We start from the raw sequence: 18,830 nt of genomic DNA, 5'->3' as shown, positions 1-18,830 counted from the left end.
GCTGCTCCTTAATATTCTTCATTCTTCAGTGATGTGCATTGAGCTCTGACTTTTTTTGGAAGTCACATGAGCAGGCTTCAATTCCATTTTGTCATAAAATTTCTTTCAAAGGTTTGGAGGTGCGCGGTGGATGCAACACAGCGAAAGAATAAAGACAGGCGAGATTAATATTCTCATGCCACGATTGTTATGAAACCGTTTAAGGGTATTAAGATCACACACGCACATGCATGCAAATACTCCCAGTACTCACTAACTGAAAATGCTACATTTTACAAAAAATCTCAATTAAAAAAAAATAAATTAACTGTGATTATACATTTGATATCTGTGAAACAAAAATAATAGATATTACTTTTATAATTGAAGAATACCTTGGTATTGTTGTGGATTACAATTATAACACTCAACCAAGGAGAATACATGCTCAAAATCAGATCAATAAATACAAATCTCTCTTCATGTCTGTTAGTTATTTCAAATAATAACAAAATTTATGGTGTTTGTACTGATGATGTTTTCAATTTTTACCATATCCCCCAGGAGAGAGTCATATCTGTCAAAAGCTGACAGCTGTTTGCAATCCAGTTGTCTTGACCAAAACCATTTCAATTAGGTCGGCTTCTCTCTGAGAACATTTAATCTGATTGTGCTAAAATACATTTTAAAGCTGAAACAAAAGAAACCAGGAGTCCTCCTGACGCCATCAATGAAATCCCGGTTTTAGGATTGAGACCTAATCGCAGGCGCTCCTGACCTGTGATCTGAGCTCGTGTGTGGATCATCTTTCTCTTTGCTGACTGTCACTGTGATTTTAAAAGCATAAAGTTGGTATTATGATTCTCCTGGTAACCAACATCTTCCTGAGCAACCTCACAATTGCATTTTTATCAGTACTCAGATCAGAATAGATAGTATTTACAGCATACTTTACCGTACAGTACAGTGTGCTGGTAAAACCAGTGGTGACACGAATGTCTCTTGGCAAAAACTTCACCCACTTGAATCCATTGTAAAATATTGAAACTAGATCCTTAGCAGCATTAATAAAGTGCAACATGATGGAAAGAATACTGTGGTGAGAGAGGGGCCCCATCGGTACGTTCTCCCCTTCAGTGTTTCCTGGTTGGTCTGATCCGAGGTGGGAGGGGTCAGGGGTGTAGGCACAGTGCTGGGTGCGAGGGTAGTGAGGCTGGCGCACATGTTGTAGAGGTTTCCAGAGAACTGGGTCTTCCTGGATTCTTGTCTTAGGGACTCCCACACTACCGCTGCTTCTCTGGGACAGCCAGACATGGCTGTGTTGGCACAAACATGGAAGTCATTCCAGGATCTTTAAGGAATAAGGAAGTAAGGCGTCATCAAATATTGTCTCACGCAGGCAGTTGATTTAAAATGTCTACACCCACAAAGTAGTAGGTTTTTGCTCTATTGAAAAAAATCAGTCCGAGATGAGTAATTTAAAAGGTTTTTCCACTATTAGGCTAACCTATAAACTGCAAAACAACATTTAAAAAAAAGTTTCAATTTTTGATTCAAAAGACTTTTTGATTCAAAACAATTTGAACTGAACAATTTGACAATGATTTCTGCTTCGGTCAAAACATATGAAATGAAAGAATAAAGTCATTTTCTGATATCTATAAAGCACATATAAAAGGAGATAAAACACAAAAAAAACAAAGCAGTGCAATGGTGATATCAATGTTACTGAATTAATTCACGGTGATGTCAATGTTACTGAATTAACTCAAGCCAAGAATGTAAGAAAAACAACACATCCAATTTTACCTGTAATATGCAGTGTATATTACTTGCCCTGGAAAGCCAATAACTTGATGCTAGCAGCAAAGTCAAGTTCAAGATAATATTAGCTGCAAATGAACATGGCTAAAGTCTTAAGACTTGTTTGCGTATGTTGAAATAAATAATTTTGTAAACACAAACTGTCATGGATCTGTGTAAATGTTACAGTTCTTGCTTTCCTCAAGCAGCAAATGTAATCACATATTTTTTGGAGGTGATCATAAAGATGTTTTTGTCAGTTTGTCATCATTGTGAGTGAAAAAAGCTGAAAAATTAAGCGGAATTTTCATCCATGAAATACACACAACCATAAACACAGGAAATGTTCCATCATAACTTTCCAACTTATGACCAACGTGTCCTTATTAGCATCCCAGGTGAGCTGAAGTCCATCCCAGCTGACATAACCCTTGCATGGTACATTGTGTCAGCATACAAATTGCAGACGGCTTCACAAGTATTCAATTTGTCACCACAGATCAGTGTCAAGAATCAAGAAGAGGGGGTGTATAGTTGCATGGGGAGAGGCTGATACTCACTTGCAGATTGTGTTAATATCTTGCAAGTCCTGGTCTTTTTGTGTTTCCCCCAAACTGTCCCCGAGCGTCAACAAACACTGTGCAAAACTCTTGTAGATGGAGCCACATGAGACCGCAATAGCGGCTCCATTGCATACTTGAACCAAGCCTGAAGAAAAGTGAAACAGTGATACAATTACATTACAATGTGTATTCTTCAAGGCATGCATATTTGTGCACTTGGGGTCAAAACAATATCACTTCACATTGGGTGTTTGGAGGATTTCATGTAGTTTAGTAAAATGCAATGTCCATATGCTTGTAAGGATCAAAGAGATGCAAAAATATGTTGTATTCATCTGGAAGGATTACACATTGTGAAAGCCTAAGTCATTGTGGCCTTACATAACCACTGCCTGACTGCAATGATAAGACATAAAACATAACCCCCTGTTTTCATGTACACACAACTTTGGTTCCTGGCTAGTGGGTTTTGGTCCTGTTCAGTGGTGATTTCTAGTAGGACAAAGCCTGGCTAGCAGGACATGATCCATTTCTATGTGGGTCAGTGTGGTTATTTTCGGGTTGCTCAATTTCCTCTGCACCTGACAGACTCAGTTTAAAGACACACAAAAAATGACTAAATGGCAAATGAAAAGCTTTATTTTTATTTTATTTTGGAATTAATATGATGGTCACGCTTCAAGGGGAAATTCAACCTACACTTTGTTTAGTTTTTACTTGGCAAGGAAGTAAACATGTCCGATGGAAAAGGATGGATTCATTAATCCTGCTTTTCTTCAGTTTGGGGCACGTGAAGGATCAGTGTCTTGCTCAAGGGAACTTTGACAGTATTATGGGCGCACTCTAGCATCCTTGCAACCACAACTCAACATAAGAGCGTTGCTTGATATTTTAATTTCGTCCATAACTCAAAACATCTGTAGTACTATATCTCAAATGATCTCTCTTCATTCAAAAAAATAGAAATGTATTAATCCATTCTACTCACCACCCCCTTCAGAAATGGCATTGATATTTTTAATGACATTTCAAGGTGGCACTATGTATTATTGTGCTTGATAAATACATAGAGTAATGCTGTTCAAATATCCATTGCCTGATGGATCTTACACATCACTCAAACGCGATTCATTAGCCTATTTATGGCATTTCCTATTGTAGTTAGCATTAAGCTAGCAGTGGGTATTCAGTTATTTTACATTCATTTGAAAAGACAGTGTGTTTTTTTGTTTGATTTTAAGTCTGGAAGTAGTAGGGACAATAAAGAGATAGAACCTTTGGTTATAAAGTAGTGCTCACTTATTCTATCAAACCAACTTTTTCTTTTTGTTATGTAAGTTGAGTCACTGCCTCCAAACAGCATTTGTATATTATCTCATGTATTTTCTAGTAAGTCAAAAAAATGCATCCTGAAAAGCCTGGTCACGCATATCTCAAAGCAGCACTGTTTTTCTTTTTCTGTTTTTGTCCGTTGGGGTCCAATCCCAAGACTTTTTGACATCGGCTGTTGACATCAGCTGTTTTGAACACTCGGGTTCAAAAGCACTGGTAAGTATGGATGAGCTACTGTCGGTGAATAATAGAGGATAGCTTGCACCAAAAAAAAAACCACAAGTGGGCAAAATCCTGTCTATTACCAACGTGTGATAGTAGTTCTCATAGCCCACTTTCATGAAGCTGGCCTAGGCTCAATTCCTAGTTAGTGGTCTGGCCCTGACTTTGCACTAGTTAAATGATACAGACTGTAGAAGAATTAATAGTTCACAGTAAATATTTTGCAACTATCAATACTGAACGATGTGTCCAATATTGTGACCCATTCATGCAATGCAGTTCCACCACTAACACTAAACAGTTTTCTCCGAAGACATTTACCTTCACAGTATGAAATTCTTCATCTATTCAAAGAATTAAAAGATCTGTTTGACTCAAGTCATTTCATTTTGAACTAGATGAACAAATAGGAAAAAATTGCAACAAATTTCTGGAAACTTCACGGTGCACAAACTCTAATATGGGGCAAACAGAAACATCCTTACCGACGTAGAAGGCGATGGGCAGCAGTAGATATTTGACACCTGCCCGGGGCTTCATCATTGGGCTCAGCAGTCCCACGAAGCTGAGTCCCTCCTCTGACACAGAGGCTCTGATGTGATGTTCCTGATGGATGGAAATCCACAAAATGTCAAGCGTTCTGCCACCATCCGTTGGGAATTCATGAGATTGCAAAAGTACAGAACGCACAGAGGCACAAGGCTGATGGATTAGCGTGTGTGTGTGTGGGGGGGGGGGGGCACGTACACAACACGGGAGGGTTGGACCAACACATCCCAACGTGGCACACTGGATTAAAGCATTCTAATTTCCGGTCTTTTAGTATTTAGAACCTTTATTCACACACACACACAAAAATACATCTAGTGAAATGTTATAATGATGTGTCCAGCAAACACTGACCTGCAACAGAATCCTTCTTTCATAAAGTGTGAAATGGGATGAGTAAAATGGAAACATGAGTAAGCTTTTATTTTTTTTTTCAAATGAACAGATGGTGTCCCAATGCAGATGAGAGAATGTAGACCACCTGAGACTTCAATGTGCCAACAGAGAGCCCTTGGAGAGAGAAACCTATTCATGTGGAAGTTTCTGCTTCAATTTATCGATGTCCAAAGACTCATCATGATCTCCTCCAGTCTGCTTTCTAAGACAGAATAAATAAATGAAAACCTTTTATGACATGTTTTTTTTTATATTACGTTTTGAATTGTGTCCTGAAAAGTGCCTTTTCCCCCAAAAACAGCAGGTAAACCATAAGTGAATTTTATTTTGATTCTATGACATACCAAACACTTGAGTGGACATCGGAAGGCTCATTGTTGTATGAGGTATTGTAGACAGTAATTAATTAAAATAGGAAAGTAATTTAACACTCTTTTTTTCTTGTAATATGTCAGCTTTCATAGCATAGAAAGCCCACATTGTTTAGACATTTGTAGTCATTAACATTTAATGCATAGATGGACCGATTTCTATCTGAGTTTGAAATGTCCGACGGCATTTTTATGGGCCGCGTATTAGCGGCTCACACTTATGCTGGAGACCAATGCCGTATTGGACAATGAAAATATATTTAACTAGAAATTTTTTAGTGCCAATAATCAATTGAATGTGAGGGTTTTTTTTCCATGGTGGTGTGTTGATGTTGATCTTTGTCCACATAGAGTAATCAACATAAAGTGTCAAACCTGTTCTCAAAAAGAAATAAATATAAATAAATATTTGTCGGCAGAGAAATATTTAAAAAATAAAGTGCCATCTTTTGGTATTATAGACGAGCTCTGTTCACAAAAATAAAGAAATATTTATTGAGGAATATTTGCCCACAAAAAATAATCAACTAAAAGTGCCAGACCTGTTCTCAAAAAGAAAGACTGTAATTATGAATAAATATTTGTCCAGAGAAAAATATTCAACTTAAAGTGTTCTCTTTTGAGATCAAAGTAGATAGATGTGTTGACAAAAATAAACATTAACTTAACAGGTAACAAGATCTGGCATGTGACAAGTTGGGTGGAACCATTCCAATATGGGGTAGAATCTTGGTTTTAAAAATAAAGAAATTGAATAATTTTCTGAACATAAAATTTGTTTTATGAACTTATATTGCCTGAAACATTTAATTAACGCAATATTATTTTAAAGGATTTGTGCATGTTTGTTTGTTTTATTAAAATCTCGAGAACCCCTTGGAGTTTCTTCAAGTACCCCAAGAGGTACCCATACCCTCATTTGAGAACCAGGCCTAACCAGTCAAAACAAAGTATTGTGATTAATATTGCATTTGTTGATTATGAATTAAACAGTAAAATCCACTCCTTTTTATTCATCTCAGGGTGGCCATTTTGCCACTTGCCACTTTAAGTCATCAGCAATTGACAAAGTGACAAAATTACCATCCCTGATACGGATAGGACAGGAGCATTTTCTATTGAATTTCTATGGGTTTTTTTGGGGGGGGCTCCAAATTCACTGAACAGGTGTCTTAAAACGAACAACTATATTCTCTTTACCTGGCCTTGACATCCCTTCAACAAATATCCCTTGGCCTCCAAATCATGTGCTACACCCGCCTACAGATGGCTCACGCTGTGCATTAGTGTAAATCCTAGTTCACATCTGTGTACTGACAGTGGTGGAACGAACCTATTGTTAATCTTCAGTTTAAAACAACCATTAACTGAAGACTAATCTGTCTGTGTCTGAAACCACTGGCCTGAATCAATACATCCTCATGAAAGCTACTTTGACAGCAGCTGTTTGTTTGTTTCACTGACACCTTTCACAGTCACCTTGCAGATATACTTAGGACACATTAAGGAATAAGGCTGAGTTGGACTAATAACAATGTGAGAGATTTGAGTGAACTCTACTTTAAGATTTTTTTTAGATTGTGTTTTTTTTTCTGCTTCCAGAAGCATGTACTTAGAATGTTAGAGTTCAAACTCCAATGTAAGGGTAAGAACATTTGCACTCATCAGCCATTATATTTGGGGCACTACAGTCTACTGGGACTTGTATCAAAAATTATATCCACCAGAGAAATGCAACATTGCAATTTTAATTTGTTCTGTGAGCACGTTCATATCTCAGAACACTTACTTTAAATCATTAGCCTTCAAAAGATTAAAAATTGCCGGTACTTGGCCTGATTATAAAGGTTTGTGTTGTAATAATGACATCCTTTGAAAAAGAAGATAGTTGTGTAAATTTGATTGACGGATTGGATTAAATTGTTATGTAACACAGAAGCAGGAAAAAAAAATCCAGATGAGATTAGAGTCTGAGTTCTCGCTCTGTTGGATACTCACCATCAATTCATCAACCTTACCCATGACATCATTATATATACATACTTTTTTTCCGGGGGGATTGTCACTTGTACAGATATTCATATCAATATTTTGATAGCTGTGAGGTTCTCAAGACATTCCAAATGAGAACCATCGGTCATGAGGGGGTCGTCCCGGCCTCAGATACAGTTCATTCCATAAGCGTCATCTAGAGGAAGAAAACAATACTGCAGTTTGTAGTCTAATAACTCAATCCGCCTGCCCCATGTCTTACTCCTCCTGCGTGTATTCAAAACTAAGTCAAATCAACTGATCGACTTTATTTAAACCAGCCAAAAAAATGGCGCTTGTATTGATCATTTTATCATTTGGATGTGAATACTTGCAAAAGATGAATCCCTTCAATCACTTTGAGAGCTGAAAATAGTATTACTGACACAGGTTCTTCTTATAAAAAGCTTCAGCACAGGTAATATGTGTTTTGAAGGGGAAGTCTTTCCTTGGAAAATACCTGTTTTCTGAGCAAGCTGTCGTGATTGGTCGTTACCTGATCCCCGAAAAACTGTGATAGAGGTCATTTTCAGTCAGCAGCATGTGGCAAAATGGCCGCTGCCTGGGATTGGATTTTACTGCTGATTTCAAATTCCACAAACCCAATATTAATCAGAATTTTGTGTTTTAGATTAATGGGACCAAATAGAACATTGTTGAGCATTATTGTAAAGAAAACGCTTGTCTTGACTTCCCCTTTAACAGTTGTGGCTGAGCTGACATAGGTAAAACAACACAACAGGAGTACTTCAAAATGTCTTTTAATAACACAGCCATCAGTCCAAAGATCAGAAATGGTATGTAACATGTTGTGTGTATAGCACACGTGAGGCCGCCATTAATAAAATTGTGCAAGTTCAGAAAACACCTCACTATAAAGGGGTGTTAAATGCATCAACTGCACAAAAACAAGCGCTTATGAAAACATAAGCAGAATATTAACACTAAGCAAAATGTATCTGTTGTAGTCTTGACATCTACAATGGAAATAAGCAATTCATACATTAGGCATCTGTTCAAACATTTGTTTCTATGTCCATATCACAACCTGTTTTTTTTTTTTTTAATTAAGTAGAAATGGGACCATGCGTTCATTGCTTTGTAGCAGGATATCACAAACCGGTTGCAGGTCAGTTTTTATTGTGGCAAAAATTATAATAGTAGATGATGCAAAATGTCAGTGATCAGGCACACAAAGTTGTTGTAATACATCTGTGTCTGCTCTTTAACATCAGATTAAGTACAGCACAACAGGTCCATACTATGGCAATCAAAAATGTTTATTTAGTAGTTCCCAGGAGGAACCGATTTTGTAATTTGGGTATAGAGCTAAAAACAATGACATGAGCTGGTAAAGATGACTGTCACTGTAGAATTCTGATCAAGCATTTATTCAATACTGCTGATATCTACTTAAAGGTCTATATAGTTGTAAGGTAATTCAGTGTAACAGTAGAACTGTATCAAGCATTCATAACCTCCTGGACTATCCTAGTAGCACCAAATTTCTCAATCGGAACATGCGGTTGTTATAATATGCCAATGTTGTGTTGTTGGTGGGTAACACCAAATTTCTCATTCTGAACATGTAGTTATAATATGGCAAAGTTGTGCTTCTGGTGTGTTCATTCACAATTAATACAGTTGACGAAAGTAGTGGAAGATGGGAGTATTACTACTAAGCTTGCCATTCTATTTCTTGAATTGTCTAAGTCGGTTTACCAGTAAATAATTTTTTCCCGCTATAGTACATGGACATATTTGGCATACTAGGACAACTGGATGACACATGTAAGGTTAAACTGTGCACTAATTGACAACTGAGAGTCACACAGTTGTGCTAGCAGTTCACTTAACTGTCTTGTACTGATACGAATTGGGTACTAGTACATTGGATCGTGAGCCAAAACTTAGGACATGGAATAGTCATTAAAATGCGTTTTTGAAAACAGGACTAACACTTCTCAAAAATATTGACATTATAAAATGTTACGAGTTAACATCTTGCATTTCACATGTAGTACTAGTAACACAAAGATGTCAAATAATGTCCAGTCGCCTTACCAGTATCATAGTTGTTATGCTAGTGTGCAGAAATGACACTCAGTAGAGAAAGGATGTAAAAGAAAACATTACTCGTGAGCCAGTTGTGCTACCTTTTGTATTGTCTTACTTGCGTGAACAGAGATGCTCAATCGTTGCCAAGTGACATTTACTGCTTGGCTAGTAATAGGCTACTAGTTGCACACAATTGCCAACTACTTCAGTTTTCACTCACTAGGAGTAACACGTCCTAATGGTATGCCAAAGTTTGATATTAGTGTACAGAAATGACATATAGTAGCGGTACAAAAATGTTACCAGTGAGACAGCTGAAATGTCTATATACTCATACAAGAACCTTCAAATGTACATCGAATCAAATGTTCAAACGGTTTTCCATACAAAATGACAAGTTACACAACTACAGCTAGAGATCTCCATCGGGGCTACGAAAATCATCTTTGCGGTTATTGAAAATACATTTTTGTACAAAGGCAGAACCTCCTTCAGTTCGTCCGTGACTAGATTTTCCTGTTGACGTTGAGAGGTACTGGGTGGCCGCCCAGCAGCCGGTCCCGCTCCCGTACCTCCTCCTGCAGCTTGGCCTCCATCACCCGCAGCTGGCGGATGGTGGCCTTCATTTCCTTCATCTTCACCTCCATCAGGGCGATAATGTCCCTCTGCTCGTTGAGTTTGCGCAGCAGCTCGGCCGAAGTGGTACCGGTGGTCAGCGAGTACGAGTGGTCTAATGGACTGCTGGACACGCTGACGTACTGCACAACCGTCTGTGGGGCCTCCGCCGAGAAGGTGTCGTTCGCGGCTGCGGCAGCGGCGACGGCGAGTTCGGTGGCAGGCGCGGTGAACTGCGCCTCCGTCGCAACGGGCAGCCGCGCCGTGCCCAGATACTCTCCGTTGTGGCCGATTTGCACCACCGTGATGCTGTCGTCGATGACCTCGCCGCCGGCGTTGGCCTCCCCGCCCTCGGCCGTGTTGCCCAGCACGGTATTAATGACCACTCCGGTGGTGGCCCCAGCGGGGGCTGCAGCCGCCGTGGAAAGCTTCTTGCCTCGCCCCCGCCGACTCCGGCGCTCGTTCACACCTCGCAGCGGGAAAAGCGACGGCACTCGGATGCTGTAGGTTTTCCTGCCGCCGACGAAGTGCACGCTACAAACCCGGTGCCCCGTGGTGGGCTGGAAGGTGCTGAAACATCCGCTGACCCCGGCCCGGGAGATGTTCCTCAGCCACAGCTCTCGGAGAGTAGTGTCCTTCGGAAATGTGTAGAAGCGCAGGTCCCGGTCGCGGTGCGAGTTGCTGTAGCAGCCGGGGACGCAGCAGGTGAATCCAGGCATGGTTACGCCGACGCCTACTGTCCTCGAAATCAATCCGCACGTCTAATTAAGACGCTTTTACTGGACTTTGTTTATTGTGTGCGCTATCTTCTTCAGCGGCCTTTAGCCGGAACTAGACGTCCCTCAACTCGAACAACTTCCTGTTTGTCTTCCAGCGAACGTGGCGACTGTTTTGCTCTGCCGGATTTTAAACCTGTCTGATTTAGCCTGGAATACGCGGAAGTACAACCTCAAAGTGTACTATATTCGAAGCGGGTGTTTTGCTAAAGCCAGAAATCGCTCAGTTCTTTTTCTTTGGAGGGATGTCAGCACAGCAGCCCGCCATTTAGAACTAAAAGTCCCAGAATGCTTTGCGCTTCATGACTACAACTACCAGAAAGCTACTGCCACCGTGCCGGATCCGTGGTACTGCATGCATTGTACAAGGGTACCACTTTTTGAGGAAAACGTAGTCCTGTATTTGTCTTTAGTTTGAAATTTATGGTGTAAGATCACTGTGAAGTAAAACAAATAAAACGCCGATACGTGTTTAACCGTTCGTTCCTAAATTGTTTCGAGTTTGAATTGTCATTGTGTGATTACAACTAAAGGAGCATAAGAGTTTCAGCTTAAAGTAGTTCATTAGATGTTGCTACATTCTGTGTATGAGAGTGTGAGACTGTAAAGTGAACAAAACAGGATGTGTGGTGCGAGGGAGTGTAAGAATGGAATGTTTCAGAGCAAACGGTGCTAGTCGCGGGGAGGATGCAGGGGCGAGATAACCCAGAGGCACCTGATGGGAAACAACTGTGAGGAAAACTACAACCAGGAGGAGTAAGCAAGCGATTCTGCAGGGGAAGAAAGACCAATGAGAGCAAGCTAAAGTTAACTGTAGTATACGCATAGCCAATAAAATAATGCCAGGATGCCTTTGTTGCTGTACCATTTGCATATTGTGTAGTATAACTCATTGCTGGGCAATTCGGATGTGACGTACGTCTGCTGGTGGCAACAGAGGCGTACAGAGCTGTATTGAGAGGGACCCGAGACCCAGGTGCTGTGTGTTAGGAATAAATCCACTCGTGTGTGAAAATGTCGGCTTCCTGATACCTTTCTATTGCAGAACGAGCGCGCAAATTGTTGGATGAGTGGCAGTTGGGTAAGGTCACGAATTGGAGTCAGATTACTAACTTGAGTTTATGTTGATTTAGAAATAAATTCCAACACAACTCTAAATTATGCATGTTTATTTTTTCCCGTGTGACTTTTTTTTCTCTGTGACGACGAATTGAAAACTTGCGAGGGAAATGTACAGTATTTGTATTTTTAAAACAATTCTCATTTGCACCTCCATGACTCTTCGCGAGACAAGACTTGTCTGTGCAGGAATCTCTGGAGTGGATCCGATTGCCGCTTTTGGATGGATGACTGCTTTAGGGTTTGAGTTGAATATGCAAATGGCGTCACACCAAGCTGCCAGGCAATGGAAGTCAATCTGCAAGTCATCGAATGGTTAAACGTGCATTCGTCTTTTTGATAGTGGCCTTACACCCAAGAAATAACAGGGACCCGGACTAACAGTAGCGCATCACATGAAATTTTAGAAGCGCATGAAAAACATTATGGTGTGCACACAATAAAATGATTTGCCAAGTAAATATTAATATTTCCTGTTATTTTCACTATATGACTTATTAATGGCAGACGTGTGGGGCAGAGGTTCATCAGCAACAAAAACATTGAAGAATAACCTCAAGTAAATCGGCACTTTGATTAATCACATAGGCGCAAGTAAGGGAAAAAATAAAAATCTTCAGTAAAATGTGGCCTGAGTTATGTGTGGTTTAAATACTGTCAATTTAATTTCGATCGCATGACCAACAAAATACACGTAGCGTTCAAACGCCATTTTAACCTACAGAGCGGTGGAAATAAAAAAATACATAGTTATCACGTGTCTATCATAACATTTTTACATCGTAAATGCTGTATTAACATAGATTGTGTTTCTAACTTTTAAATCAGCTTGCCTGTCGAACATCCGGGCAAACAATGACGACTGACACACTGACGTCAATGACCAGTTCGCGAACAAACTTCACGTGTAGTTGTACGCCAATAGAACACATCTCTATTTCCTACCATTGGATTATTAAACTGATGTAATGCACGTTTAGTGTGAAAATGTATGAGGAAGCCAAGCATTTGTAGTTTTGCTCGCAGTTTCCTGCTTTGCAAATATCTCTCTTTGGAACATCTTTGGTTGAGCGTTCACTTCCATCGTCTATGCTGGAGTTACCATTAGCAACTGGGCAGCGCCCGGCTGAGCACTTGCTGCTGTTGGTGAGGAACTCGTCTACATAAACGCAGTAAGTAGCAAACGATACGCGTCCGTGTATGTTATAGTAAATTAGCATACGCCAAAGGGCTGTGTATTTTAACTGTTCAGTAGCGTTTTTTGTACGCTGTTGAACATATGTCTTTGTCGGGGCTAGCTTGTTAGCTGGCAATCGTGCTAGCAGACCTTATCACAATGCTCACTATATGATGTCTGTCTTATCGGTGGTTAATAATTAAAATGTTTTGCCACGTTCACTTTTACTCATACGTACATAAAAAAAAGACCCTGGCTTGCACGATGCGGCGAATATGTTCGGCAGGAACACAAAGAGCTGCTAACCTAACAAAAAAGTGTAAGTTTAAGATTAAACTTGTTTTTTTTCTCTCTCTCTCTCTCTCCTTGGAACGCTATCAAAATCAAGCAGTTTATGCGAAAGCATTAGGGAGGTTTCAGTTAAGCCTCGCACAAAGAATAACATTGTTGTTAAAATGCTCCTGTCACATTCCAATCTCTGGTTTCACTGTAGTTGACAGGCTTGATCTGAGCAATGAAAAGTGGCCCTCAAACTGCCCCAAATGCAGTAAGATTTAAATGCATCGTTAAATAAATACCTTCGAATGCGTTTCACACAAAGGTGCAGACGATGTTGTCCTGCGAGATGAATGGTATGTGAAAAATCTGCCAGTACAAAATAAGTTGCTGGCAGACTGCAGTTCAGAAAAGCTGGCTTATATGTTGGTCATTGAAATGCCCTGTTTTATTAGAAGCCTACAAAAGAATATGCTTGGGTGTATGCCGCCAAAATTTCAGAGCTGGTGGCCACTTGTCCATTAAGTTGTTGATATACAGTTGTAAACACAATTAGAGTTATCTAGTAATGTATTTAATTTTATGGACATTTTGTGATTTTTCAGGGTGAAGTCACGCTTCTGACACCCGAGAGGATCCCGGCCGATAGATGAATTAGCAGTCGGGATGTATGTGAGCGTCAGCATGATCTCAACTTAAAGCTGCAACAAGCGGCAACATCATGCTGCCAGGAGTCGGTGTTTTTGGGACGGGTAGCACAGCCCGAGTGCTGGTCCCTATGCTAAAAGCTGAGGGCTTTGAGGTCCATGCGCTCTGGGGGAGGAGTGAAGAGGAAGCGTGCAGCCTGGCAAAGGAACTCGGGATCCCGTTTCACACGAGTCGATCTGATGACGTCCTGCTACACCAAGATGTTGACCTTGTTTGCATCTATATTCCGCCTTCAATGACACGGCAGATAGCTGTCAAAGCACTGGGTAAGAGGTCAGAAGCACACACGCAAACATTTCTGAACAGTTGCATGGCAGCCAGGGTAAAAGTGTTCAAATGATAGCAATCCATATGAGAGCTAATCTCGCAATTTTCTGTGGAGGGTATTCTTTGAAAAGGATTTTTTTGTTTTCATTTTCAAAGATCGCAGTGCGGCAAAATAATCAAGCAGAAAATTTACTTTTTTTTCATCTCAGGGGTTGTCTATTTAGCTACTTGCCTTCCATTGAAAATGAAGACGTCAAGCTTCATTTTGTATTGTCATTGCACATGCGCAAGTACAAGGCAATGAAATTTCACTTAACAAGCTCAAACTGTCCAAGAAACATACAAAGACAATTACCAACAGAGGGAGACAGGATGGAAAGTTCATTTGGTACCCACTAAGAAGCGCCCCGAAATCTTAAATGAGAAAAGAAAAACATGAGGAATTACGGGAATTTCGGCATGGGCCGATTACTGTATTGGCAATTTATCGCCAATATATATGTGTGAGTGCATGAATGATGTATCCATTGTAAAATGTCTTTGAGGGTCCAGAAAAGCGCAATATAAAAGTAATGTATTATTTTCATCCGAACGTTTTGCACGTTATGTTTTGTAACAAATGAAACCTTTAAATAAATGTTTGTTGGGTTTCTACTTTGATTAAAATCATAATTATCCTGAATAACTGATGATAATCAAGATCACCCCGCTCTAACTCAAGCTGGCCAGATGACCAGCATGCTCAATATGGAAGCGAGCAATCTCTACTTCTAATGGAATTCCTGAGTGTTGACCTCAGCTTCCTCTTATAGTTGCAACTTCCTGGGCTGAGTGTGTCCCACCCACCATGGTGGTCCAAAACTACCAAGCCTTATCTGTATACTTGATTATCTATGCACGACATCTCACGTATCAGGAAGTTGAACACGGGTAAAAGCTCAGAGTCCTGTATTGATTGATTTATACTTATTGATAAAACTCCACTGTCACACCGCATTCCAGATGTATTGTAATTTACCTCCTCATATTGTTTATTATCTGAATAATAATCAATTGTCCCTTTGTCTCCCCGCAGGCATAGGTAAGAATGTCGTCAGCGAGAAAGCTGCGACTGCTGTGGATTCTTTCCAAATGGTGAACGCGGCCAGATATTACCCTCAGCTGCTCAGTGTCATGGGTAACACGCTACGTTTCCTTCCCACTTTTGCGGCCATGCGGCAGCTGCTGCTTGAGGGATATGTGGGTGACGTGCAGGTGTGCGACGTGCGCGTATACGGCCCCAGCCTCCTGGACCAGTCGTACGGCTGGACCTGCGAGGACCTGATGGGCGGTGGGGGGCTGCACACGGTGGGCTCGGCCATCATCGACCTTTTAAGTTACCTGACCGGGACGCGGGCCCAGCGCGTTCACGGCCTCCTGCGCACCTTCGTACAACAGAATGACGCCATCAGAGGCATCCGACGGGTCACCAGCGACGACTTTTGTTTCTTCCAAATGTTGATGGGGCCATGCTCGGGCGGCGTGTGCTGCACCGTGACCCTGAACTTCAACATGCCGGGTTCCTTTTTGCATGAAGTGATGGTAGTTGGATCAATGGGGAGATTGGTGGCCAGGGGGACGAAACTGTACGGTCAGCGCAACTCCAGCACACACGAGGAGCTGTTGCTCGGCGACGCCGGCTGGGGTGGACCTGATGTTAAAGACATACCTTTGCCCCACCTTCTGGGGTTAGGCGCCATGGTCAAGGCCCTGAGACAGTCATTCCAGGCGCACCAGGAGCGCAGGCTGTGGGCACGCGGTCCTGTTGCCATGGCACCCACCTTCGAGGACGGCTTGTACGTACAGACGGTCGTGGAGGCCGTGAAGCGATCTAGCTCTAGTGGAGAGTGGGAGTCTGTTGAGATCATGAGTAAAGAGCCTGATCCCAACCACAACCTGTGTGAGGCTCTGCAGAGAAATAAGAACTAATTAATAAATTCCTCACAAAAAGTTTGGGATTTTGGGTGAGATTTTAGGATGGACCAAAAATGCACTGTAACTTTCACTTTGGAATTTAAGTTGACCTCTTAACTTTGGAAAAACAATACGTATACAGTATTCATTATTTCATTATGTAGTTGTGGCTAGAAGTTTAAGCATGGGATGTTTCAACATAGGGCACTGCCTTAAAATATCCTCTTGGTAATTACCAGTTTACTCTCTGTGGTAAAATAAATCAAAAACATTTCATGTAAAATGTGTGGTAATAATAAAATACAGGCTAAAACCTGATAGTAGACAATTTTTCAATTGCAGCACGACAGTAAGTGTGTGGTGCCTGATCACTTGCTTTTAATTCTGCAGCGAACATTCACAAAATGTGACTTTTTGGCGATATTCTACCTCAGTAGATGACCATCAACGGTCACGACACATATTTTGATTTAGCTCCTTGTTAGGGACCTGCAAAAACTACTGAAATTTTGACCAGTTGGACATTGGAGTTAAGAGGAGGTCAAATTAAGATGATGATTTAAGTTGAAGTACATTTTTGGTTTATCCTAAAATTTTCTGTGAAAGCCCAATATCGCTAACTTATTGGGAGTCAAACATTTTAAGAGTCTTTACTACAAAACATGTCAGATGGAACTGTTTCTTCTCCACTGCAGTTTACACCACACGACTACGCTGAGCTTTTTGTTTTGTTTGTTTTGTTTTTTTTCCTTTTGCTAACTGTTGAATAGAATGTTGTGCTTGAGAAACAGGATGTTCCTCTTAACCATTTGGTTTCACTAATGATAACCTCATATTTTTAAAATATGTAATACATGTAAATACATGGGCTATATATATTTTTTTGTTCTTTTTTGGTTGTTGTTTTTTAATGTGCATCTAAGTCCACTGGCACCTTATTTAAATGTGATTTGACTAACAAATTTGCGTTAGTGACACTGGCAGATTTCTACTGATGCTCCATTGATAATTCCCGTTTGTTTTTTGTTTTTTCTGGGGGGGAGTGGGAGGCATTTACAAGCAAAATAATGGAGCTTTACAGAACCTTTTGAATGTGTGTTCATTTTCTATGGCAATTGCAGGGTTTGGGTGGCATGGTGGTGCACCTAGCTAACTTGTCTGACTCACAGTCAGGAGATTCTCAACTCAGGCCTTCATTTGTTTAGTTTGCTTTGGCTTTATCACACTTTCCAATGACATGGATGTGAACTTAATTCATGGGTATGAATGTTAATGTTTGTGTGTATATGTTCGCCAGTGAGCCTCAAACAGGATAGAAAATGAATAAAATAGTGAATTTTTATGCCATGCCTTTGGTAGACGAGGTTGCAAATTATATCTGAAATATTGGAGGCTGTGTTTTATCAGGTGACCTCAAGGTTAATTTGTGTACCTAGTCAAAGTGGCTTAAATATACCAGACTAAAAAGTCTAAAAAGCAGTTGATGGGTTTCACAATGTTGCTGGTGTTTCGTGTTTTCCCTGCAGCAACGACATTTTGGAAACATCCTAATTCAATCAGATTACAATTAAAAATTACAAGGAAGAGCACAACATTTTTGGCAAGCAGGGATCCCTCCGCCCCATCTGTTACACATTGGTGTTTACGCTTGAAAAAAAAAGAATAACCCAAGCAGCTTTGAGTAGCTGAAGTGTGCACACTACATATATTTTCTTGCTTCAAGCTTAATTGTACACCAGCAGAAGCAAGGCTCAGCAAACTAACTGTGGAGCAACATCTTAGTAGTTTTGTTTGTGACCAATATGATAAGAAAGAAACCGTTGTTTACATTTGTTCTTTAAGACTTTTTGTTGCTTAGAAAATATAGTAACGGATGCCTCACATACGCCCTATAATTGTGATATTTGAACCTTTGGATGCCGTGTGACTTGGATGATGTCATAATTTGTTTTACAGTGGTCTTGCACTGATATTGTTAACATTTAAGATTGTTTTTGCTACTAATGCCCCATATTTTCCGATCGAGGCTGTGTACAGACATACATTTTGACCTAACTGTCCCAACTGCGCATTGCTGGACTGCAAAATTAAGTTTATGTGAAATGTCACATTTCTCAGCAGCATGGTGCTCAAGGTCCTTTCAGTAGATAAAAAAAAAAAATAAATCACATTCCAAACATCTAATTTAGCTTCTGTCAAACATCTAATTTAGGTTCTATTGTTATATTTTGCACTGATACTGTAAAATTATTTAACACATGATGCGCTTCCCTTGCCAGCGCACTGCAAAATTAATTTAAGGAAGATTATTTATGTTTTGGTGTGGAAAATAATTTCTTGTTTATTCTCTTCCATTTTGTCCATCTGTGAATTTTCTGTTGAAGCTGTAATATTTATTATGTTTTTTAAGGTTTACTGTTTTAATTCAGACCACACAGAATCTGACATTTCATTTAATAAATACTGTAGTTGTATTCATCTGAGTGTTTTCACTTCCTTTTGCTTCTGTCAAGTGGTGCAATCTTGTTGAAACCTTGGAAATAGAATAAACTTGCCACTAACATTTTATAAGAATGGTATATCAAATTTACACTGCAAAACTGTACAAAACGGTGACCAGCTTCTTAACCCACCC

The 18,830-nt window shown here is 40.2% G+C and overlaps 3 protein-coding genes and 1 long non-coding RNA gene across 5 annotated transcripts; 1 reads left to right on the top strand and 3 right to left on the bottom strand.

The window, feature by feature from the left end:
• Positions 1 to 170: 170 nt before the first annotated feature.
• nrn1lb (neuritin 1-like b) lies at positions 171 to 4,651 on the bottom strand. The gene is made up of 3 exons (XM_088413453.1): positions 4,385 to 4,651; positions 2,343 to 2,490; positions 171 to 1,330 (listed from the first exon to the last, which is right to left on the bottom strand). Exons 1-3 carry the CDS (start codon positions 4,440 to 4,442, stop codon positions 1,027 to 1,029), a joined length of 510 nt encoding a protein of 169 aa, XP_088269579.1. The 5' UTR covers positions 4,443 to 4,651; the 3' UTR covers positions 171 to 1,026.
• Positions 4,652 to 8,618: 3,967 nt separating this feature from the next.
• thap11 (THAP domain containing 11) lies at positions 8,619 to 10,962 on the bottom strand. The gene has a single exon (XM_088413317.1). It carries the CDS (start codon positions 10,636 to 10,638, stop codon positions 9,811 to 9,813), a length of 828 nt encoding a protein of 275 aa, XP_088269443.1. The 5' UTR covers positions 10,639 to 10,962; the 3' UTR covers positions 8,619 to 9,810.
• gfod2 (glucose-fructose oxidoreductase domain containing 2) lies at positions 9,829 to 18,673 on the top strand. Of its 2 annotated transcripts, none has more exons than XM_088413316.1 (5): positions 9,829 to 11,139; positions 11,246 to 11,776; positions 12,004 to 12,986; positions 13,873 to 14,241; positions 15,318 to 18,673. In XM_088413316.1, the coding sequence occupies exons 4-5, from the start codon at positions 13,989 to 13,991 to the stop codon at positions 16,208 to 16,210; spliced, it is 1,146 nt and encodes a 381-aa protein (XP_088269442.1). In that variant the 5' UTR covers positions 9,829 to 11,139; positions 11,246 to 11,776; positions 12,004 to 12,986; positions 13,873 to 13,988; the 3' UTR covers positions 16,211 to 18,673. The 2 variants fall into 2 exon arrangements, with proteins under 2 accessions (XP_088269442.1, XP_088269441.1); XM_088413315.1 differs by having other exon boundaries at positions 11,990 to 12,986.
• Positions 11,850 to 16,130, bottom strand: LOC148424599 (uncharacterized). The gene is made up of 2 exons (XR_015865388.1): positions 13,570 to 16,130; positions 11,850 to 12,112 (listed from the first exon to the last, which is right to left on the bottom strand). It is a non-coding gene; the product is annotated as an uncharacterized LOC148424599 (long non-coding RNA).
• Positions 18,674 to 18,830: the final 157 nt, after the last annotated feature.

The sequence above is a fragment of the Hippichthys cyanospilos genome, chromosome 4 (genome assembly GCF_059441005.1).
Source record: "Hippichthys cyanospilos isolate Australia breed blue-spotted pipefish chromosome 4, RoL_Hcya_1.0, whole genome shotgun sequence".
Taxonomy (NCBI): domain Eukaryota; kingdom Metazoa; phylum Chordata; class Actinopteri; order Syngnathiformes; family Syngnathidae; genus Hippichthys; species Hippichthys cyanospilos.
The sequence above is the reverse complement of the archived record's forward strand: the minus strand, read 5'-3'. Positions and strand labels throughout refer to the sequence as shown.

What these genes read in the sequence shown, in the direction of transcription:
- nrn1lb (XM_088413453.1), bottom strand. Translation starts at nt 4,442, where the DNA reads ATGATGAAGCCCCGGGCAGGTGTCAAATATCTACTGCTGCCCATCGCC. An exon ending in GCCCATCGCCTTCTACGTCG is followed by an intron (nt 2,491 to 4,384) that starts GTAAGGATGTTT and finishes ACTTTTCTTCAG; the next exon opens with GCTTGGTTCAAGTATGCAAT. An exon ending in GATATTAACACAATCTGCAA is followed by an intron (nt 1,331 to 2,342) that starts GTGAGTATCAGC and finishes TATTCCTTAAAG; the next exon opens with ATCCTGGAATGACTTCCATG.
- thap11 (XM_088413317.1), bottom strand. Translation starts at nt 10,638, where the DNA reads ATGCCTGGATTCACCTGCTGCGTCCCCGGCTGCTACAGCAACTCGCAC.
- gfod2 (XM_088413316.1), top strand. Translation starts at nt 13,989, where the DNA reads ATGCTGCCAGGAGTCGGTGTTTTTGGGACGGGTAGCACAGCCCGAGTG. An exon ending in GATAGCTGTCAAAGCACTGG is followed by an intron (nt 14,242 to 15,317) that starts GTAAGAGGTCAG and finishes GTCTCCCCGCAG; the next exon opens with GCATAGGTAAGAATGTCGTC.